Source organism: Tasmannia lanceolata, unplaced genomic scaffold, assembly GCF_043159265.1.
Source record: "Tasmannia lanceolata isolate RefF3 unplaced genomic scaffold, GAP_Taslan_0.1 ptg000025l, whole genome shotgun sequence".
Classification (NCBI taxonomy): Eukaryota; Viridiplantae; Streptophyta; class Magnoliopsida; order Canellales; family Winteraceae; genus Tasmannia; species Tasmannia lanceolata.
Window position 1 is genome coordinate 6,516,985 of NW_027518702.1, and position 21,153 is coordinate 6,538,137.

General features: G+C 38.2%; 1 protein-coding gene across 2 annotated transcripts; it reads right to left on the bottom strand.

Moving 5' to 3' along the window:
- Positions 1 to 5,268: 5,268 nt before the first annotated feature.
- Positions 5,269 to 9,633, bottom strand: LOC143858025 (UPF0481 protein At3g47200-like). 2 transcript variants are annotated; one of them, XM_077368612.1, is made up of 3 exons: positions 9,435 to 9,633; positions 8,387 to 9,024; positions 5,269 to 6,218 (listed from the first exon to the last, which is right to left on the bottom strand). In XM_077368612.1, the coding sequence occupies exons 1-3, from the start codon at positions 9,460 to 9,462 to the stop codon at positions 5,451 to 5,453; spliced, it is 1,434 nt and encodes a 477-aa protein (XP_077224727.1). In that variant the 5' UTR covers positions 9,463 to 9,633; the 3' UTR covers positions 5,269 to 5,450. The 2 variants fall into 2 exon arrangements, with proteins under 2 accessions (XP_077224727.1, XP_077224726.1); XM_077368611.1 differs by having other exon boundaries at positions 5,270 to 6,218; positions 8,387 to 9,030.
- Positions 9,634 to 21,153: the final 11,520 nt, after the last annotated feature.

Genomic DNA, 21,153 nt, shown 5'->3' on the forward strand with positions numbered 1-21,153 from the left:
GCCATTTTCTTGCATGCCTTATGCTGTTGTTGAAACATGTCGGATGAATTGGTTGCACTTTTGTTTATACCAGCTATTTAAAAGAGAAATTGTAGTTATTGCACCCAGCATGTTCTCTACTAGTCAGATGTGAAGATGGTATGGTAGTTGTGCTTTCATATCAGTTAGCGAGAAATAAAGGGATTTTATCCAGTTTTAGGTATTGGAGGTGCCTGGGTCACCTCAAAATCCGAGTGTAACGTCCCCCAGATCAGATCAAGGACTAGTGGGCCACACCCTAGCCGTATTATGGGTTATCTCAATTTCTTCAATTATTTCATTGCATTAAGGTTTTTTTTTTTCATTAGCATTGATGTCTAATTATTTAGAAAGTCATAACATTATATGCAACATTATATGACATGTTGTCCCTTAGCACTTCAATTTATTATTAGGTAGAAGTTAGAATAGGAAAATTATTGCTTTAAAAAATCTAAAGATTAGGTAGACTAGGTTGTTAGATTTTTTACGGTTTATAGCCTTCGATTTTTTGAGGATTTTCAAGATAGGTCAAGTGATTGTTTTAGTGTTGTTGGATTGTGGAATCTTTTGCAAATGCTGTGAAATATATATATATATATATATATATATATATATATATATTATTTTATTTTTAAATAGGAAATTCTATAATATTTATAAGTGACTTTTGTTGTCGTTATTGGTGCTGGAATCTAACTCAAGGAATCAAATTAGAGCAACCCTTGTCCATACCCTATTGGTGGAAATTCATCCATGTTTTTCAGATTCTATCATTAAGCCCATCTCCCAAATCAACGTAGATTAGCTTGGATGTTGGAGGAAAACAACAAGTGGAATCGGAGCAGTCTTTGAAGAGTATTATTGGGCTCGACACTACTAATCTCAAGTTCAGAACTCAGCCATATTTCCAGCAGTGATGGGGTTGTTTTTCCTTTTGTGTGCAACCAGACTTGATTTCAAGTGCAGATGATTTAGAACAATTGATCATGGAGTTGTGGATTGATAAAAGCATGTTTCTGGATTGAAGTTCATAATTTAACATAATGGAAATTCATTACTAATTACATTTCTGTTTCATTACTGAATTCATTATGGCTTATTGTTTGTTTGGAATGTGTATATCTCTAAGATCACTGGTTTCTCTAAAATTCTTCGAACATATCCCTCACACGAAGAACACAAACTCAAAGGTAGAAGTTCACCAAGACTCCCATGTTTGCTATCATATTCAGATTGTGGTGTAGAAAGTAGTTTCTCATTAAATTCTTGCATTGAATCTATCGTGATTTGGCATTAGATTCTTTCTATCAAGAAAATAAAGTTCAGCCAAATCGTTTTATAGTTGCTGCCTTGTTTAAATGAGGAGTTTGGAAGGAGAATTAAATGTAGATCCATATGGGTATTACACGTGATTTTAAAAGTGGGCAACTATCTTATTTATGATTTGATTAATTCAATTTTTGGATTTATTATCACTAGTTTGGATCGTTAGAAACCAATTATATTGTTCAAGTCTATCAATGTTGAATCCATTTATATGGTTTGAACTTCGATTCAGAATTCACATTATTGCCTGAAGTGGTTATTATAATGGAGTTGCATGAGATTGTAGAGGATTTTCAGGGAATTTATCATGCTTTTGCAAATAGCTATGCATATGCTTCAGATCCAATTGTGAATACTGAACTTGAGTTTTTGATTGTTGAATTGGGGTAATGGTAGATTGATTACTTCTATTGTTTGGGAGAAGCACTGTTTAATTTGAAGCACGAAAAGCCTGGAATTATTTTATTATTCTAAGATTTGTACGTAAAATCTACTTGATCTTCACTACAAATTTTTTGAAAATGTTACCATTGTTCTTGGGGTATTTGTATACATATTGGTGAAGAACATTGAATTGACGTGGTTATTGTATTTGTATACATATTGGTGAAGAACATTGAATTGACGTGGTTATTCTTGCTCATAAATGAATCTTGAATCTTTATGCAACATCGATTGGTTGATTATATACAGTTGAGCTTAGTTGTTGGATTATTACTATGATTAACTGAGTTTGGGAAGAGGAAACATTAACCCATCTCAATGGTACATTAGCTTTCACTTCCTAGGCCCATTCCAAAGTTCTTGATGTAATCAACGTTGATTTGGGACAGGTTCGTATTCATAGAGTTTGTTAAAATGTGGACCGATCTTCATGTTTCTGCTATTGTAACTCTTCCCATGTTCAAACAAGGTATGGAACCAAAATGGTTTCTCTAATTTGGTTCTTTGAGTCTGATTTCAATGCTAAAGCCTACATCAGAATCCGGTTATAAATCCAACAATCTTTGGAAACAATTGCATAATCCAACTACTGGAAAAATCACTGGATTTTTCTTGCAAATCCTCAAACACTCTTAAGGCTATAAATCACACTTCAAGGCTATAAATCTTAGATTAGAAATGAACTTCTAGATGATGAATCCAAAGATACAGCTTCTCGGATGAGTATGTAAACTTGAGCAATACATTTTGAACAAAAGCACACAAAATTCAACAAATTATGTAGATTAACTCCAGAAATCTAAAGGTTCTCTGGAAAAACAAACTAAAAGAAAAAAAACTACCAATCAGTTGCAATCAAGCCTATCAAGCTTGATCTGGAAAGAACTTGAAATCTCCTTAGCATGCTGCTAAGGAAATTCAAAGAGAGTGAACTTACTATCCAACCCACAATCAAGGGAGACATTATCGCTAGAACAAAAGTTTTATTCAATATAAAAATTCATCAAAGCTTTACATCTCTTTGGTATTTAAAATAATTCAATAATCCCTAAGAACCTAATCTAGATTTCTAAAAGCAATAAAATTCTTATTCTGACTTGTTCTCAATAATGAAATGAAGTAGTAATTGAGTACAAGTCATAGAATGTTATGACATCCAAAAAAATTAGAAATCAATGCTAATAAAAAAAAACACGAGATGTGGGTAGCTAGAAATCTCCTCGTCGCATTGCAGAGAAGAAATCTCCCCAAACATTTGTTTGCTAAAAAAAAGTAACAATGACACTTAATTTTTGGTCTCTCATGGGAGATTTGGGTTAGAAGTGTGGGCAGCTAGAGGATTATTGCAACTTGGTTCCCTTGGTAGGTAACATCACAAATCAAGCACAATCATAAGTGACTTGACACAGGTTGGCTCACATGTAACATGTACCATGGCCTTGTATTCAGTTTGTGTGCACTCAACCTCACAATTGATGGGTCTTTCTTTCTTTTCCATGTCAGTGTATTTCTTGTAGCAAATGTTTTATAAGCTATTGTGGACATCTTATTGGACAAACCATGCTCGATTTGCATTTGATTAGGTTATGAGTTATGACCCAATATAGAGAAAGTAATATCCATTGTCTTTGTGAATATTTGAGCTACCTTAAAGCTTGTTTGATGTCTTCTTTACTGAGAACTTTGCCAAAATTATGAATTGTATGAAAGGGGCTGGGATTTTTCTTATGCAATCAACTTACTGTGGTAAAAAGAAACATGCAGAATGATTGCCCTTCCCTGATTCTTATCAGCAGCCAAACAGGTTGGCCTTGAAGCCAAGGGCTCAATACATGGGTGTCTCATTGAGATCCAGACAACACCTTAGTATCTCCTTCGCACAGAGGGCTCGTGGTACCTGCTGCCCACCCTTACTCCGCTTTGAGAACCATGTGAACGGAGAGTGGGCAGAAGGGAAGGAGGTCCTCATATGGAGTCGTACACTTGAGCAGTGCGGGAGCCCTATTACGTAAAGGGAATGGGTTGAGTAAACTCCCCTGGGGCTGGAAAAATCACAGATAAAGTCAGCCTTTGATTTGATTGGTATTTATTTTTGCTTAGTGATTGGAAAGGTGGGCGCCTGGGTATGTTATAGAAAGGGAAGCCTTTGATTGGGGTAGTACTTCGAATGGCGAAGAGAGGCAGCTGGGCAGGGAAGGAAAGGGAAATCGTCAAGGATGACTTATTTGTTGGCGAAACGAAGGGGGGAAAACCACGCCACACACATTTATCCATAGATTATGTATCTGCATGCATAACATAAAAGCCTCTTAGATGTGCAAAAGCCCAAGAGAATGCATGAACTGACTAATCACATTGACCATGTTACATGGATTCTTCTAAATGGGCAAAGTACCCTTGTCACTAAGACACTTTGACCTTGTTTGGCTTGCCATGATTTTTTTTTTTCAACAGAGGTTTATCAGGCGGTGTGAGAGGTCTAGGGAGGGTGAGGGAAGGAAAGAGTAGTGAGGAGAGTGAGAAAAGGTGAGGATCAGCCTTTTCTCACCCTCTCCCCCCTCCTACCCTGCCTACTCTTCACTCAACCTCCCTTGCTCTCTATCACCACTTCAAAAACTAATATTTTATCGAAAAAAAGTGTGACCGAAACATGACCTTACAGATTTCTTTTATCAGTTTTCTTAGTGCTACTACCATAACTTTTCAAATAGCGCATGTTTTGAGTTTTACCCATCTTAATTGTTTCTTAAATGGAAGTAAAATATTATATTTACTTAACGTATTAAATTTTCAATATCTTAATAGATATAACCATTTTGTTATGTAAAAGATTAAAATTTGAGAATCGATTAAAATATTTTGGCATATTTAAGAATCGTTCTTTTTAAGGTTGTGACGCCGCGGATCAAACGAAAAATTGTTTCTGAAGCGTGCGTATAGTCTAAAATATGCACTAAAATCCACTAGGAAAGAGCGATAATCCTAGAATCCACTAGGAGAAAGAGAGACAAGAAGAAAGAGATAGAGAGAAAAAGAGAGACAAAAACGTCTTTGATAGTATTCCAATAATGGATGGCTTTCATGTTTTTACATCATGTATTTAAAGCAAAACTTAGAATCCTAGCAACTACAACTACCATTACTATATAATTAAACGTTAACAGACCAAACTCAGTAATACTTAATCGTCCGGTCAAAAGTAGAAAGCAACCAATAAAACTACCATTACTAGACCAAATCCAATAATACTAAAAACATCCTGTCAAAAATAGAAAGCAACCAATAAAAAAAAGAACTCCTAAAACTTCTTGCTTCCTACCGACTAAAGATAAAACAAGACACTAATCCTACTGGAGAGAAAAAAAAGAAAGATGCTAACCCTACTTACCTTGGGAAATATAATCCTAATAAATCAAGAAACTTATCATTAACGTTTCAAAAGAAAAAACTAATATTCCAAGGGAAAAAAAGTTCAAACTTTGCATAGGGTCTGCTCCAATCGACTTAAACAAGCTGTAAACCATTCATTTATGGTGAAAGTAAACACTTTTCCTCATTAGTCATTGAAGTTATAAATGGATTCAATCACCATACACACTTATACAACACACTTGAATCTTGTTTAAAATAATAAGAAGAAAAAACAGAGAAGGAAAGCATCACAGATAGTAGGTTTGGAGAGTGTCATCTGCAGGTTTGTAGTAAGAGAGAATTGCGTAAACAGTTTGTAACACTGTGAGGACCAAAAGGAGAGCTGCTGCGAGAAGGGCGATCAAACTCCAAGGGCTATCAAAGTACTTTTCCATGAAGTTGGAACGCCACTTGCGAAATCGTTTCTCCCACTTGCTCGTTCTCTTTTCGTAATATTCGTTCAAGGGGTTACTCACATGGAACAATGTAAACCTTGGGATGAACCCCATATCATGTCTGAGCTTTGGAATGAGCCTGACGATCTCGTCATCACTTTTATCGGTACTAATGGTACGCCACAGCAAATTCAAATCCTCGATTGATTGGATGAGTCCGTCAATGTAGTAAACATAGGAACTGACATGTTGGCTTATGCCTGTATGAAGATGTTCAAAGGCTATGAGATTGAGGAGTACGGACTCAGTACAATCATAGATGTTGATCGATGGGAGGTTAAGGATTCCTTTCTCTTCGTCAAATGCAAATCCAATGAGGCTGTTTTTTTCCCTTGCGTTAAACTCCACTTTGGCATCTCTATTTAACACCGTTGCGGACAAAACACGTAGTTTTTCTCCTTGTTCATCAGAATCCAAGTCTCCAACCATGCACTTCCTAGCAAGGGCCAACATGTGTATGAAGGTGTTGGAACCCAAGTCCGTACTATCATCGATTTCGATGACAAAACTATTTACTTGTCTAAAAAACTTTACCACGAGATCATTTATATACACGATACTCTGCACGTTCAAGTTAGAAATATGGGTGAAACACAATAAATGAAAATAATAGCGAAAAATTACACACAAATCACCCAGTTTCAAAATTTATCAACTAAAATCCACTCATGTTTTTGTCGGATTACTAAAATTAAAAGCCTTTTGCCATAAATAATTTAATTATGCTTTGTCTACTTATTTGTTTTCCTAACAATATTGATTATTAACATTATTAATGAATAATTCCTAAAATCTCTCTGCCCCCCTAAATAGAAATCATTCATTTCTTTAAGTCGATGGTTAAACAGCTTGTGCTCCATAAATAATCTCCATAGGATGACAAGTAATGGAGATTTTATTACGAAAAGCCCTAATGAGTGTTTAAATAGAACACTCAAGGGATAAACATAGAAACATCTAGAAAGGTCTTAAGACAAGAATTGAAATAAATAAATAAATATTACCCTAATCTAGACTAGTATCCTAATCAATCCTAGTTGCTTAATCTAACAATGAACGATCCAACGGTGTGATCTCAAAAGATATGGGTCAGATCTCAGAGGATTTGATATATTCTAATGTATGATGATCTTAACCCCCTCCGATCTGAAGAGGTCTTTGTAATGTTCCATCCCTCAATAAATCGGAGGATTAGAACCATTCTATGGGGATGATATTCTGAACATGACATATATAAGTTGGGGCAGAATAAAGGAAGGGTTTGGATAATCAGGTTATCCTAACTATATATATAATCAGGATCTATAAAAGAGTGGTACAAAGTATAAACATGCAGTGACCTAAATTATGGCCCTAAAAATCCTCTGAATACACGGTAAAAATCACATCGATGGATCGTACATTGGCATTGGAGGTGTCTTTTCACAATAGGGTGGACCCATTGCCTTTTTTAGGGAAATAATATTTGCACTTCCTCGTTATGATAATGAAATATATATCATGAAACACCCTCTTTCCCACCCACACACATAACAAAAATAGTACTCCATCTCGCCCACTTCTAGCCATGGTTTTAAATTTCAACCGAAATCCGAAATTTCGGTGGAGACCAACACCGAAATCACACAAAACCGAAACAGTCATTTATTTCGGAATTTCGGCCGAAATTTTGAAATTTCTGAAATTTGACCCAAAAAATCTGTATTTTTTTAATTAATATAATATTAAACCAAAATTTCGGTAATTTCGGCCGAAATTTAATATTGATTAAAATATTGTTTTCCATTTTTGTACCAGATTTCGACCGAAATTTCAAAATTTAGGTCGAAATTTCAGGTTCCGAAACCGGTACCTTTACCAGTATGAGAAGACCTTCAACAAACAAAACAAAATAAAAGAACATGGCCTTTGCCTGAGAAGGCAAGATCATGTTGATTATGACGTGGTTGGTGTCGGCAATCATGACAAAGCTAGAGGGGCTGGTCAAGCTTCTAATGTGGCGTTCAAGGTGAGGATGTGGGGGAACAGTGAGCACCCTATTCATCCTCAAGAAGAGGTTCCAATTCCCAAATTTCAACTGCAAGATAAATTGATACGGTTGTTTGGCCGCAAACCCCACCTATTAAGATGATGCACCTGTGCAGCATTGGACAAGATGTGTTCACCTATATTTAGTAGAAAAACTAATTTGAACATGTTTTCTACTAAATAAATAAATTTTCCTTCTAGATGTGGCATTTTTTCAGTTGTCAAGTACCAGCTAATAACCTTCATTGTTAAGTACCAGCTAATAATCTATTATATATATATGCATACACATATGTGTATACAGATACACACTCCCCGACTCAGAAAGCTTCTGCCTACACCTTCGTGCACCCTCTATCTAAATCATCCGCAATGGCTCCTTATTTCTTGCTACGAGCGTAACTGTCGCCACGAGACTGTGGGTCTCTTTCCTAGTTATATGTTAAGGCTCTTTCTCGTCGTCAAGGTTTTGATCTTTAAACCAAGCATAGAAATTTTCGATTGACTTGGTGAGTGACTGACTTTCCTCAACTAATGACATAGCCCTCAAGTAGTATGGTTCGGTTGCTACGAACACTACACCTGCTCTGCGTGGTCTTGTGTGTATATATACAGATACATATATAGATGGATAGATATGAGACTAAACGAAGAACTAAAAAAGAGAGAGTAATTGGGCGTTTGTTTAGAGTAGGTCTCACCTGACCCTGTGTCATTCCTCTTTCAACAGCTACCAACTTGTTGAGAACAAGCAGGGGCACCTGATTTTCAATCTTCAACGTGTCCTCAAAAATAACATCACTAAATTTATCGAATCCGTGTGGGCCAAAAATGGGGTCATTGTCAGCATAATCTCGATAGTCTTTGTTCGACGAATCCAGTGATTCTTCGACGAATTTGCGCATGATTTCGAGTAAGAAACATCCATCATGGAACATTAGCTCCAAGAATTTGTCTCTGTCCCTCCATTTGCACTCAAGCTGGTCATAAGAACCCATCAACTCTTCCACAACTTCCACCAGAGCGTTCACATAATCAGTCATGGGTTTGTCTGAATTCTCGAGGAAATGAAGAACAGCTCTGACCTTATGTTCCTCCATGGGCATAAGTCGTGCTTCTCCATGATGATATGGACCCAAGGAGACGAAATGCGGGTCATACGCTACATTATTGCGACTTCTCATAAACGACGGCACTCTGTAAATACATTGTTTATTCCAGAGATTCTCATTCGAAAGATGGACAGACTGATGTCGCTCCTGAAATTGTACAACCCAATCTCTTCTTTCTGCCATTGTTCTATCTCTGCAAGCTCCAATCTGTAGCTGGTCTTCACTACCTAATACTTAACATGAGAAGCTAAATCAGTGCTATATATATATATATATATATATATATAGTCATGTAAGATGTTATATATAAACGGGCATAGACAGTATTTCTCCTCATACATGCTGTTGACGTTGACATCTCTCTCCCCAAAAAGTTGAGCACGTGTGTAGATATTCTCAAATTATATGATGGGTGGTCATAGTTATAGATAGACCTGGCAAACGGGTAACCCGCGCGGGTACGGCTAAAAAATACCCACAGTTCTACGGGGAACCAAATTAGAGCAAAACCAAGTATCCAACTATGAAAAATCCCCAAATAACACAATCTTTGCATATGGTAATCCTAAAGAAGCCTACGTAACCCACAAAAATCAACATGTTTACAGCTTTTTAAAGATTTCTAGGAGAAAAGTACCTGCTAAAGAGGGCTCTTGTAGTTGCATGGGCGAGAATATGAGATTTAGGGTTTTGAGGCGCCAAAAAAATATAAAATGGAAGCTTATTCTCTGGCGAGATTGTTATGAAGATGCGGTCGTATATCAGTTGGATGAAGACTCCTCTCCCTCTACTCCTCCTCGAATTTTTATCCTCTTGTTTGCTACCCAAACCCTAATTTATAAAGACTACAGGGGAGAGAGAGAGAGAGAGTGTGTTAAAAAGCATAACGTATAAACCCTCATGTAGACAGCTGTGGTAGTTGTGTTTTGATCTTCTCAACCACCTTTGAATGTGATTTGACGTGACAAAAGGCATTAAATACAAGACCACATTTTGCATTAAAAAAACGTGCAAACCCTAGGCAAGTAGCCAGCTGTGCTAGTTGTTTATCACGAGATCATTTATATACTCGGTACTCTGCACGTTCAAGTTAGAAATATGGGTGAAACACAATAAATGAAAATAATAGCAAAGAATTACACACAAATCACCCAGTGTCAAAATTTATCAACTAAAATCCATCCCTCAATACATCGGAGGATTAGAACCACTCTATGGGGATGATATTCCGGGCATGACATATATAAGTTGGGGCGGAATAAAGGAAGGGTTTGGATAATCAGGATCTATAAAAGAGTGGTACAAAGTATAAACATGCAGCGACCTAAATTATGGCCCTAAAAATCCTCTGATTACACGGTAAAAATCACATCGATATTTCCTGGGTTGGGTAAACCCAGGAAATATATATTTAATTTTTTTTTTTTAAATAAATAATCTTCACAGAGTATCAATTTTTACCATAAGGACCAAATTAGAGCAAATCCAAGTATCCAAGTATGAAATATCCCCAAATAACACAATCTTTGCATATGGTAATCCTAAAGAAGCCTATGTAACCCACAAAAAATCAACATATTTACAGCTTTTTAAAGATTTCTAGGAGAAAAGTACCTGCTAAAGAGGGCTCTTGTATATCACTTCAATGATGATCTAAACCGTTCATTTCTTGGGCCATAATGTATTGTACCATAATCATCTCCATAAAATGATACTAACACTCTGATCTATGTGGCTTTCTATAATGTGCACTCCCTCTACAGATCAGAGTTTTAGAATCATCCTACTAAGATAATCTTCGGGGTACAACCTATTTTTGTTGTGGCCCTACAAATGAACGGTCTATATCCTCCCGCGTGAAGTAGCCCACTACACCTTCTAAAATATACTGGGCCTCCCGCGTGAAGTGGCCCACTACATCTTTCGTGGCTGCTTGACTCGAGTGGAAGGAGAGAAAACAAAAGAAAAAACAATGAATCAATATTAGTGTTTAGTCTTTGTTTAGTCTTTTTTTATCCCATAAAAAAAAGACAAAAAGAATCAATCATTAAAAAAAGACTAAATAGTAATATTGATTCATTGTTTAGTCTTTAGTGAATGAAATGGTTAGTCTTTTTTATTGATTGATTCTTTGTTTAGTCTTTAGTGAATGAAATGTTTAGTCTTTTTTATTGATTGATTCTTTGTTTAGTCTTTAGTGAATGAAAAACAAAGAAAAAAAGCTAACCCTAGTTTTGACGGGTAACCCGCGGGTACCAGGGCCCGTCCCAGTCCCACCTGCTGGTCACTTGGAATAAAAATCCGAATTTCATAAAGGAAGCAACTTGACTAGAGTCGCCGCCTAGGTTAAGGCCTTGGACCCATAGTTAACTCTGTAGGTTTGGTCTACGAAGCAAAGTTGGGTAAGTTACCTGGTTACAAGATTGGAAGGTGTTAGGCACCAATCTTGTCTGGCAAAGCCGGTCTTTACCTTTTAGTGCGTGTTTGGCGTTCCGTTTAAAACACCGCTTGGCATTTGAAACACCGTTTTGGGACAAACGGCCGTTTGGGAGTGTTTGGGTGCGCAGCCACCGTTTGAAACACCGTTTGAAATGCCGTTTGAAACACCGTTTTGAACCCTCAAAACGGTGTTTTGCAAACGGAGGGGGGGAGGTCCGTTTGCAAAATGCCGTTTTGAACAGAGTTTTTGGGCTGTGGGTTTTTACATGTTTGCTCTCACCAAAACCCATTTTTACGTATATGCGCGCGATTTTATGCGTTACGTCAAATACCAAAAAAGTGGGGGTGTTAATATCATTCTTGAGGACACAAATTTGTTAAATTGTTAATATTTAATTCAAAACAAAGGGCTGCTAATATCATTATATGATCTCTTAATTTTGATTTTCTAAAGACAAAAGAATTAAAAGAAACCCTAGTTTCTTACTTTCTTCATGTACTTTGCAAAATTGCAAACCCTCTCACACCTCACTGCCTCAGCGCCTCCACTCGTCCATCAAATCCGTCAAATCCGGCTGTTGAGAAGAAAAAGGAGAAGAACCCCAAAGGTATAGCCATTTATTTTTTTGGCAATGATGTTTAATTTTAATAGTGTTTGAATGAGATCCTAATGACCTTTTAATATTGGGCCTAATGAGAAAGTAGTTGAGTTACATTGAGGCCAACCAAACAATGCCTTTTTTGGTCATTTTACCACTAAAACTCCGTTTTGGGGCATTTGCAACCAAACACACAATACCTCCGTTTGCCGTTTAAAACGCCGTTTTGATCTGGCCAACCAAACATGAAAACGCCGTTTTGAACCAAAATGCCGTTTTGCAAAACCGTGTTTTAAACGCTATTTCAAATGGTACGCCAAACACACCCTTAAAAGCTTTAATTGTTTAAGTCCTGGCTAAAGGGGGATGAATGTGTGTTTTATTTGAACTAACCTAAATGCTTCTAATTATTTAGCCGTTCACAGTTTATACTCATGCGGGCCAGGAGTCCATTCTACATGCAACTACATGCCTATGTGCGTATGTGATGATTTGGTAGCTTATGAGATTGATGAGATTTTGTTTGAGTTGAATTTGATTAAGTGATTTGAAGTGATGTGACCTATGCTATATGAAACTAGAACTAATGCAATGAACCTAAGTTGCATTTTTTTGTGTTTTTGTAAAATTTAAATTCTAAAGAACCTAATAAGGGAACCTAAAGTGAAATCTCTAAGTGTTGGAACCTAGGACTTGATATTTTGAAATTTTGGGTTTCGAATTAGGATTTTCCAATTATCTTTAAGTTCTTAAGTTCTTTTAGATTTTTCGAATCTTAGAATTTCAAATTTGAACATAATTTACCAAGCATACAAATAAGGCAGATAATTATTCTAAACATGCAAGGAATCAGAGCAAACATGCAAATTTTAGTAAGATGAGTAAGAGGAAAATAACAAACATCCTAAACATATGAAATCTAGCATGCAAAGACAAGCGATTACACTAAACATGTGAGATCACGCAAAAAATAAATAACTACACATGCACTAATAAGCAATATAAGAGAAGGATTTTGGAAGAGGATCAAAATGGTGAGGGAGAATAAGAAGGATGAAGAAGGATTTTGGAAGAGGATCAAAATGGTGAGGGAGAATGAGAAGGATGAAGAAGGGTGTGACTTGCCAAGTTGCCTGCATACGCTACCCAGTAGGGATCAAGCCGGACGTAGTCTGATGGGAGTTGGGTTTGAGATTGGGAAGTGAAGATTTGGGATTGAAAAATGAGGTTTTGGACGAGCATTGAATTAGGAATTGGACAATTGAGTTGGGGATTGGGAATTTGGATCAAAAAGCTTGAATTGAGAATGGAATTTGGGAATGGGCTTTGGATTTTGGGTCTTCAAGGAATTGCCAAGGATTTAAACTTTGAGTATTTAGGAGGGGCATGACTCATTATAGTAAAAGGGTAACTCGGTTGGGGTAGGTTATGGTTCAACTCAATTTGGATCGGGTTAAGTTGACTCAATTTGATTCGGGTTGGGGTGGAGTTGGTTTGGGTTGAGTCGGGTTGACTCGGTATGGCTCGGGTTGGGGTCAAGTTGGTTCGGGTTGGGGTTGGATCAGCTAAGGTAGGGTGCGGCTTGGGTTGGGGTTGGTTCGGGTTGAGTTGGGCTGACTCGGTGTGGTTCGGGTTGGGGTCGAGTTGGTTCGGGTTGAGTTGGGCTGGCTCAGTATGGTTCGGGTTGGGCAACGATCAGCTAAGGTAGGGTGCGGCTTTCGTTGGGGTTGGTTCGGGTTGAGTTGGGCTAACTCGGTATAGTTCAGGTTGGGGACGAGATGGTTCGGGTTGAGTAGGGTTGACTCGGTATGATTTGGTTTGGGGCCGAGTCGGTTTGGGGTTCGGTTCGGGTTTGGGTCTGGGATTCGGGTTTAGTTCAGTCGGTTCGGGTTGGACCGAGTTGAGTCGGATTCGGTTACGTAAGGGTTGGACCAGGTTTGTTTGTGTCAACTCGGGTTGGACTCACTCAGGTTGGGTGGATCCGATAGGCCGATTGGGTCCTAGAGGCTTGAGGAAGGGTAGATTAGAGCGTCACTATGTTGCCATAGTTGCACCAAACTCATCTTGTCTTTTAGTATTTAAAGAGCTGTCAAGGTGTTATTACAGTTCCCAAAGGCTTCTTTTAAGCCAATTAAAAGGAAAAGACAAGGTGAGTTAGTGCATTTATCAAGTAGGGAAATGATACCAACACTGCTATGTCTTGATATGGGCGATGATATTGTCACCCCCCCTGCGTACGCATTCGCCCCCCTTATTAATGCTTTTTGACGTCAAATCAAGCCAAAAGGGGAGCGAATGCATAATTTAGGGGGGGTGACAATATCATCGACCCTTGATATTTAATAAGCTGTCAAAGTATTACAACAGTTCCTAAAGGGCTCTTTCAAGCCATTTAAAGCGAAAATACAAGGTGAGTTAGTGCGTTTATCAGAACATGGTAGTGCCGAATATGGGCAAGGCCAGGAAAAAAAGAGGCTAATAAAAAAGGTTGAGTGGGGCTCACTTCAATGATGATCTAAACCGTTCATTTCTTGGGCCATAATGTATTGTACCATAATCATCTCCATAAAATGATACTAACACTCTGATCTATGTGGCTTTCTATAATGTGCACTCCCTCTACAGATCAGAGTTTTAGAATCATCCTACTAAGATAATCTTCGGGGTACAACCTATTTTTGTTGTGGCCCTACAAATGAACGGTCTATACCCTCCCGCGTGAAGTGGCCCACTACACCTTCTAAAATATACTGGGCCTCCCGCGTGAAGTGGCCCACTACATCTTTCGTGGCTGCTTGACTCGAGTGGAAGGAGAGAAAACAAAAGAAAAAACAATGAATCAATATTAGTGTTTAGTCTTTGTTTAGTCTTTTTTTATCCCATAAAAAAAAGACAAAAAAGAATCAACCCATACCTGCAAATTTTGCTATGGGCTGGGTGTACTTGGGGGTACGGGTCTCATTTTGCCGGGTCTAGTCATACAAACCCATATTTTTTTAAAAGTAGGGAAGGGCCCCCTACATAGGATGATCCAAATCGTCCATTTGTTAGGCCACAACGTGAATAGGCTGTGCCCCAAAAATCATTTCCGTAGGATGCTCTTAACCATCCAATCTATAGATGGACTTCACGTTATGAAAACTTCAATAGATCGGAAGGTTTGGATCATACTATGCAAAGGATTTTTGGGGCACAACCTACTTACGATGTGGCCCAACAGATGGACGGTTTAGATCATCTGATGGAATGGGCCGCACTCTACAGATGATCCTAGTAGAGGTTTATATATGTTGCCATCCTTCTATAGATTAATTGGAGGGTTAGGATCGTCCTATGGAGAACATTATTTGGGCAAGGCTAGTTACATTGGGCCCAACTAATGAATGGTTTGGATTCCGAATAAAGTAAGCCCAAGTGTATGATCTTGGCATGTAGTTGCAAGTATTTTTTTTAAAACTACTATGTGTCACCTTTTCAAAGATAAGTGATATAATTACCCCTATTTTACTTGGGACAGCCCCCTCTAGTGTATTTTTAGGGAAATAATATTTGCACTTCCTCGTTATGATAATGAAATATATAGTGAAATATATATCATGAAATTACTTGTTCTCACACCCTCTTTCCCACCCACACACATAACAAAAATAGTACTCTATCGGCCTTCGTCTTCATCACCCACTTCTACCCATGGTTTTAAATTTCAACCGAAATCCGAAATTTCGGTGGAGACCAACACCGAAACCACACAAAACCAAAACGGTCATTTATTTCGGAATTTCGGCTGAAATTTCGGAAATTTCTGAAATTTGACACTAAAAATCTGTATTTTTTTAAATTAATATAATATTAAACCGAAATTTCGGTAATTTCGGCCGAAATTTAATATTGATTAAAATATTATTTTCCATTTTTGTACCAGATTTCGACCGAACTTTCAAAATTTAGGTCGAAATTTCAGGTTCCGAAACCGGTACCGAAACCGAAATTTTAATCCTTACTTCTAGCCCTTTACCAGTGTGAGATGACCTTCAACAAACAAAACAAAATAAAAGAACATGGCCTTTGCCTGAGAAGGCAAGATCATGTTGATTATGACGTGGTTGGTGTCGGCAATCATGACAAAGCTAGAGGGGCTGCTCAAGCTTCTAATGTGGTGTTCAAGGTGAGGATGTGGGGGAACAGTGAGCACCCTATTCATCCTCAAGAAGAGGTTCCAATTCCCAAATTTCAACTGCAAGATAAATTGATACCGTTGTTTGGCCGCAAACCCCACCTATTAAGATGATGGACCTGTGCAGCATTGGACAAGATGTGTTCACCTATATTTAGTAGAAAAACTAATTTGAACATGTTTTCTACTAAATAAATAAATTTTCCTTCTAGATGTGGCATTTTTTCAGTTGTCAAGTACCAGCTAATAATCTATTATATATATGCATACACATGTGTATATACAGATACACTCCCCGACTCAGAAAGCTCAAAGCTTCTGCCTACACCTTCGTGCACCCTCTATCTAAGTCATCCGCAATGGCTCCTTATTTCTTGCTACGAGCTTAACGGTCGCTACGGGACTGTGGGTCTCTTTCTTAGTTACATGTTAAGGCTCTTTCTCGTCGTCAAGGTTTTGATCTTTGAACCAAGCATAGAAATTTTCGATTGACTTGGTGAGTGACTGACTTTCCTCAACTAATGACATAGCGCTCAAGTAGTATGGTTCGGTTGCTACGAACGTTACACCTGCTCTGTGTGGTCATGTGTGTGTATATACAGATACATATGTAGATAGATAGATATAAGACTAAAAGAAGAACTAAAAAAGAGAGTAATTGATGGTGAAAGTAAACACTTTTCCTCAACTAACAAGCTGTAAACCATTCATTTATTGTGAAAGTAAACACTTTTGCTCATTAGTCATTGAAGTTATAAATGGATTCAATCACTATACACAATTATACAACACACTTGAATCTTGTTTAAAATAATAACAAGAAAAAACAGAGAAGGAAAGCATCACAGATGGTGGGTTTGGAGAGTGTCATCTGCAGGTTTGTAGTAAGAGAGAATTGCGTAAACAGTTTGTAACACTGTGAGGACCAAAAGGAGAGCTGCTGTTTCAAAATTTTGATTTGACGTGACAAAAGGCATTAAATACAAGACCACATTTTGCATTAAAAAAAAAAAGAAACCCTAGGTTTTAGGGTTAGGGTTAGGGTTGGCTGAGGAGGAATTGGTTTGAGACTGGATTAGGGCTGAAGCTTGTTTTGGGAGTTTTGAGGAAATGGACCTTCGGAGAAGCCCTATTGCCATGGCTTAAAGCTGATGAGTTAGAATGAAAAAGAGAGAAGATGAAAAAGAAGTGAAAAATATGAAGAGAATGAAGGTGGTTTTAGTTTCTAAAAAAACAGAGATATCTCCCTTGGTTAGTTACTTACCGACTTAGTTGGAAGCTGAGTTGTCATTAGGAATGGGACCCATGAAAGATGGGTCCCATTCGTCACTTTTTCGATCAATGGTGAAAGGATAGGGGCATATATGTAAGACTAAGATCGAAACCGTTGATGTTGTAGAACATCATGAGGAGACCAACATGGTCTTGGTCCCATCTTAAATCTATCTCCCACGCATAAGATAAAGAAATACAAAAATTGAATGGTTTAGATTTTCTCAGTGAAACACTGGAATCAGCTTGATCAACGATCCAACTGTTTTCAAAATAATGTGGGCCCAATAAATGTTTGGTAAGGGAAATGACATATCCGGCCGTTAAATACACTAGAGGTTTACCACGAGTGGAGGGTAATGAAAATAATTTTTCATGGTTGCCAAACATGCCCGTTAGCACACAGTTTTTCTGTGAATTATGTTGGTGGACCGTGCATGGTGCTTTCTTGTTACAATAAAAGAGAGAATAAGACTGCTACTTTATTAATCAAAAGAAAATTGTTAAGAAATTAGGCTCACATGATCAATTGTTGGCGGATACGGCCGAGTACGGCCGTTAAAAGTACAAAACGCTAGTTGTTTACCACGAGATCATTTATATACTCTGTACTTTGCACGTTCAAGTTAGAAATATGGGTGAAACACAATAAATGAAAATAATAGCGAAAAATTACACACAAATTTATCAACTAAAATCCACTCATGTTTTTGTCGGATTACTAAAATTAAAAGCCTTTTGCCATAAATAATTTAATAATGCTTTCTCTACTTATTTGTTTTCTTACCACGAGAAGCTAAATCAGTGCTATATATATATAGTCATCTAAGATGTTATTATTCTTTCTTCAAAGAGTGATGGGAAGGAAAGATGAGTACTTGCCTAACAATGAAGACACGGCATAAAAGTGACTCAAAATCAAAATACTTGCCTTGCAACTAGGGCTGCAACTCGGGTCGGGCGGGTCGGGTTTTGGAGAACCCAACCCTACCCGAGAAATATCTCGAGTCGGGTCGGGTCAGGTTTTTTTTCGGAAAACCCACGATTCCCAAACCCAGCCCTACCCATGATAAATCTCGGGTCGGGTTGGGTCGGGTCGGGTTTTTTCACGTTGACGCAATTTTTTAAGGAAAATTCTTGTTTGGCAAGGCAACTCAACTCATAGAAGCAGAAATTACACTCCCATTACACTTGAATCAAACAATGATGTAATTACACTCACATTACACTTGAATCAAACAATGCTGTAATCAAACAATGTTGTAATTACAATCAAACAATGCTGAATCAAACACTTGAATCAACTCAACTCATAGAAGCAGAAATTACACTAACATACAATAACAGTGGGTGCGTGGGTTTTCACTTTTAACTTTTAACTAACAATAGAAAAAAATGTCAATGCGGGTCGGGTAAAACCCGGCTCGAGTTGCAGCCCTACTTGCAACGAAGACCAGGCATAAATTAAGTATTTTTGCTTTTTTAATCTTTTGATTTTGATCTATTCTCATCGGCTATGCTCCTTCAAAGATTAGAATATATTTGTCTTATAGGCAACGACATAGTAATCTTAATATACAACAAGAAGACCAAAACTAGAGCACTCTATGAGCAGGCAAACACTATTCATGTAAAAGATACTCTGCTATTGAAGGAAGTTTCTAGAAAGGAAAAATGAAAACCGGGCTACCTTGCTTGTTCTGATAAGACCTAATATCCTTCGCACGAAATTAAAAGTGAGCAGGCAAACACGATTCATATAAAAGATCTACACTTCACATGCTTGGGCATCAATGGGTCGGATCCAAATAAATTTCCTTGTGTTCTGCTCAAATTTAGATTCGGGCTATTAATTTTTCTATTAAACGTGTGATCGTGCCCGGCCCATTTACAGTCATACATGCTAATTGGATAAAATAAATTTCGTTGTGATCGGGTTGAATTTAGATTTGGGCTATTAAATTTTCTATTACTGGCTTTGCTCCTGGTATTGTTCTTTCAACTCGTTGTGTCCAGCCCATTTACGCACGTACATGAATGGGCCTAGATCCACTTTTCCCCTTTCTTCCTCTTCTTCATTGTTTTTTAGTCCCAGTGCACTTTTCTTTGTCATGCAGTTATAAAACTTAATAATTTCATTAATATCTTCTGAGTAAGTGTACATATTCCACAACTTTCCCCATGAAGAACCCACGTCTAATTCTCTAGGGTGTATTCCAAGGGCCATGACTACTGGAAGATAATTAGAAAAATTTGCCAAGATGGAGCTTGTTTTGTCAAGGATGATTGAAGCTAGCGCAGGCCCACCTCTTGGTGAAGGTGGCTGGAATGGTTAAATTCTTAGGTGACGAAGAAGGGAGGCTGTGAAGATAGCTGAGGTTGTGTTTGGGACCTGTTTTGGTGGTAAAAATAAGCACCGACCGACACGTGGCATGCGCAGACCCAAACTCACAAGGGTAAAAGGTAATCTCACCACTCTTGGGGAAACTCTAGAAAGTCTAAAGCTACAACTCCAAGACGCAGCTGCCAGAGATAATCTTGGAAACTCACAGAGCCCCAATAGGCAACTTTACCAACTTACCACGACTCCCACTCTATTAAAGGGTTAAGGCTCAAACGTATGAATTCTGAAACCACTCTAGTATTTTTGCTGCACCTTTTGAGCTCTCGGCCTTTGTATCTGTTGCCGTTGCTGACATAAGCATCGAAGAGCCTCCCCGGAGTCTAAACTTTGGGTGGTATTTTGATGATTCGTTCGTGCGCACAGGTTGTAGATCTTTGCCTCGAGAGCAGCCTTGGCCACCATCCGGATTTCAGTAGGCTTGAAAGTATGAGTAAGGCCCCTTGGGGAAGCAACCACACAAATTCCAATCAGAAGTCGCCAATGCCTCCTAAGAACAGATCCTCGAGCCACCTGGCGGCCTCTCTCACCGTTCCTCCTCCACCGCTCAACGGCCACCCTGATACTTCACAACTTTCTCAGCCACAGGCCACCATTTCGACGGTGGAGAAGTTCAACTTCTTGGCTCAGCAAGTCGCGACTTTGGCTGACCAGTTCAAGAAGTTCATAGAGAAAGATGTAGCCTCTTCGCGGTGGGAAGATACAATTGTACGACGTGAGGAGCTTGCACAGACTCAGGACTGTCATCATCGTTGTAAGGAGGCCATGATAGCCTCTTAGACACTGCGCCGAACCTTGGTCTATCAGACTTGCCCAGTCGTACGGTGGAGCTAGACTCCAAGATAGCCAAGATGCAGAAGAAAAACTCTATTCAAAATACAATTTATCTTTGTTCTTGTTTGTCAGCCTTTTCTGCACCCTCTCCTGATTCCTACCTCTCCACTCTTTCCTTCACTCGCCCTCTGTTAAGAGAGCACTGACTATCTCTCTCTCTCTCTGTAGATTTCTCTCTCTCTCTAGATTTCTCTCTAGATTTCTAGAATCCTCTCTCTATAATTCTCTTCTTCTTCTTTTAGACAGTCCTCTTTCTAGAGATTTCTCCACTCTTCATTTTTCCTTCTTTTAAAACATTGTTCTAGATGTTTCTGTCTAGAAATATCTAATGCTAGAAGAGTGTAGCCACCATTCTAGAATAATGGGGAAGCATCTCTAGCAAGTATAAAAAGGAGGCATCCCCTTCCATTTGGGTATGTAGAGTTCAAAGCTTCTCCTTAGAGTGTGCAAAGGAGTCATTGAGTGCGTGTGATGAGAGCAAAGTGACTGTGGGTGAGAAACTCTTGAGTGCATTGAGTGTATACAAGTTGTGTACTTTTGAGCTTTTACATTGAATAAAATTAGTTCTTCTACCGCTCAAATTTCAACAAGTGGTATCAGAGCAGGCGATCAGGGATCGTTCTATCCGGAAGTTCTG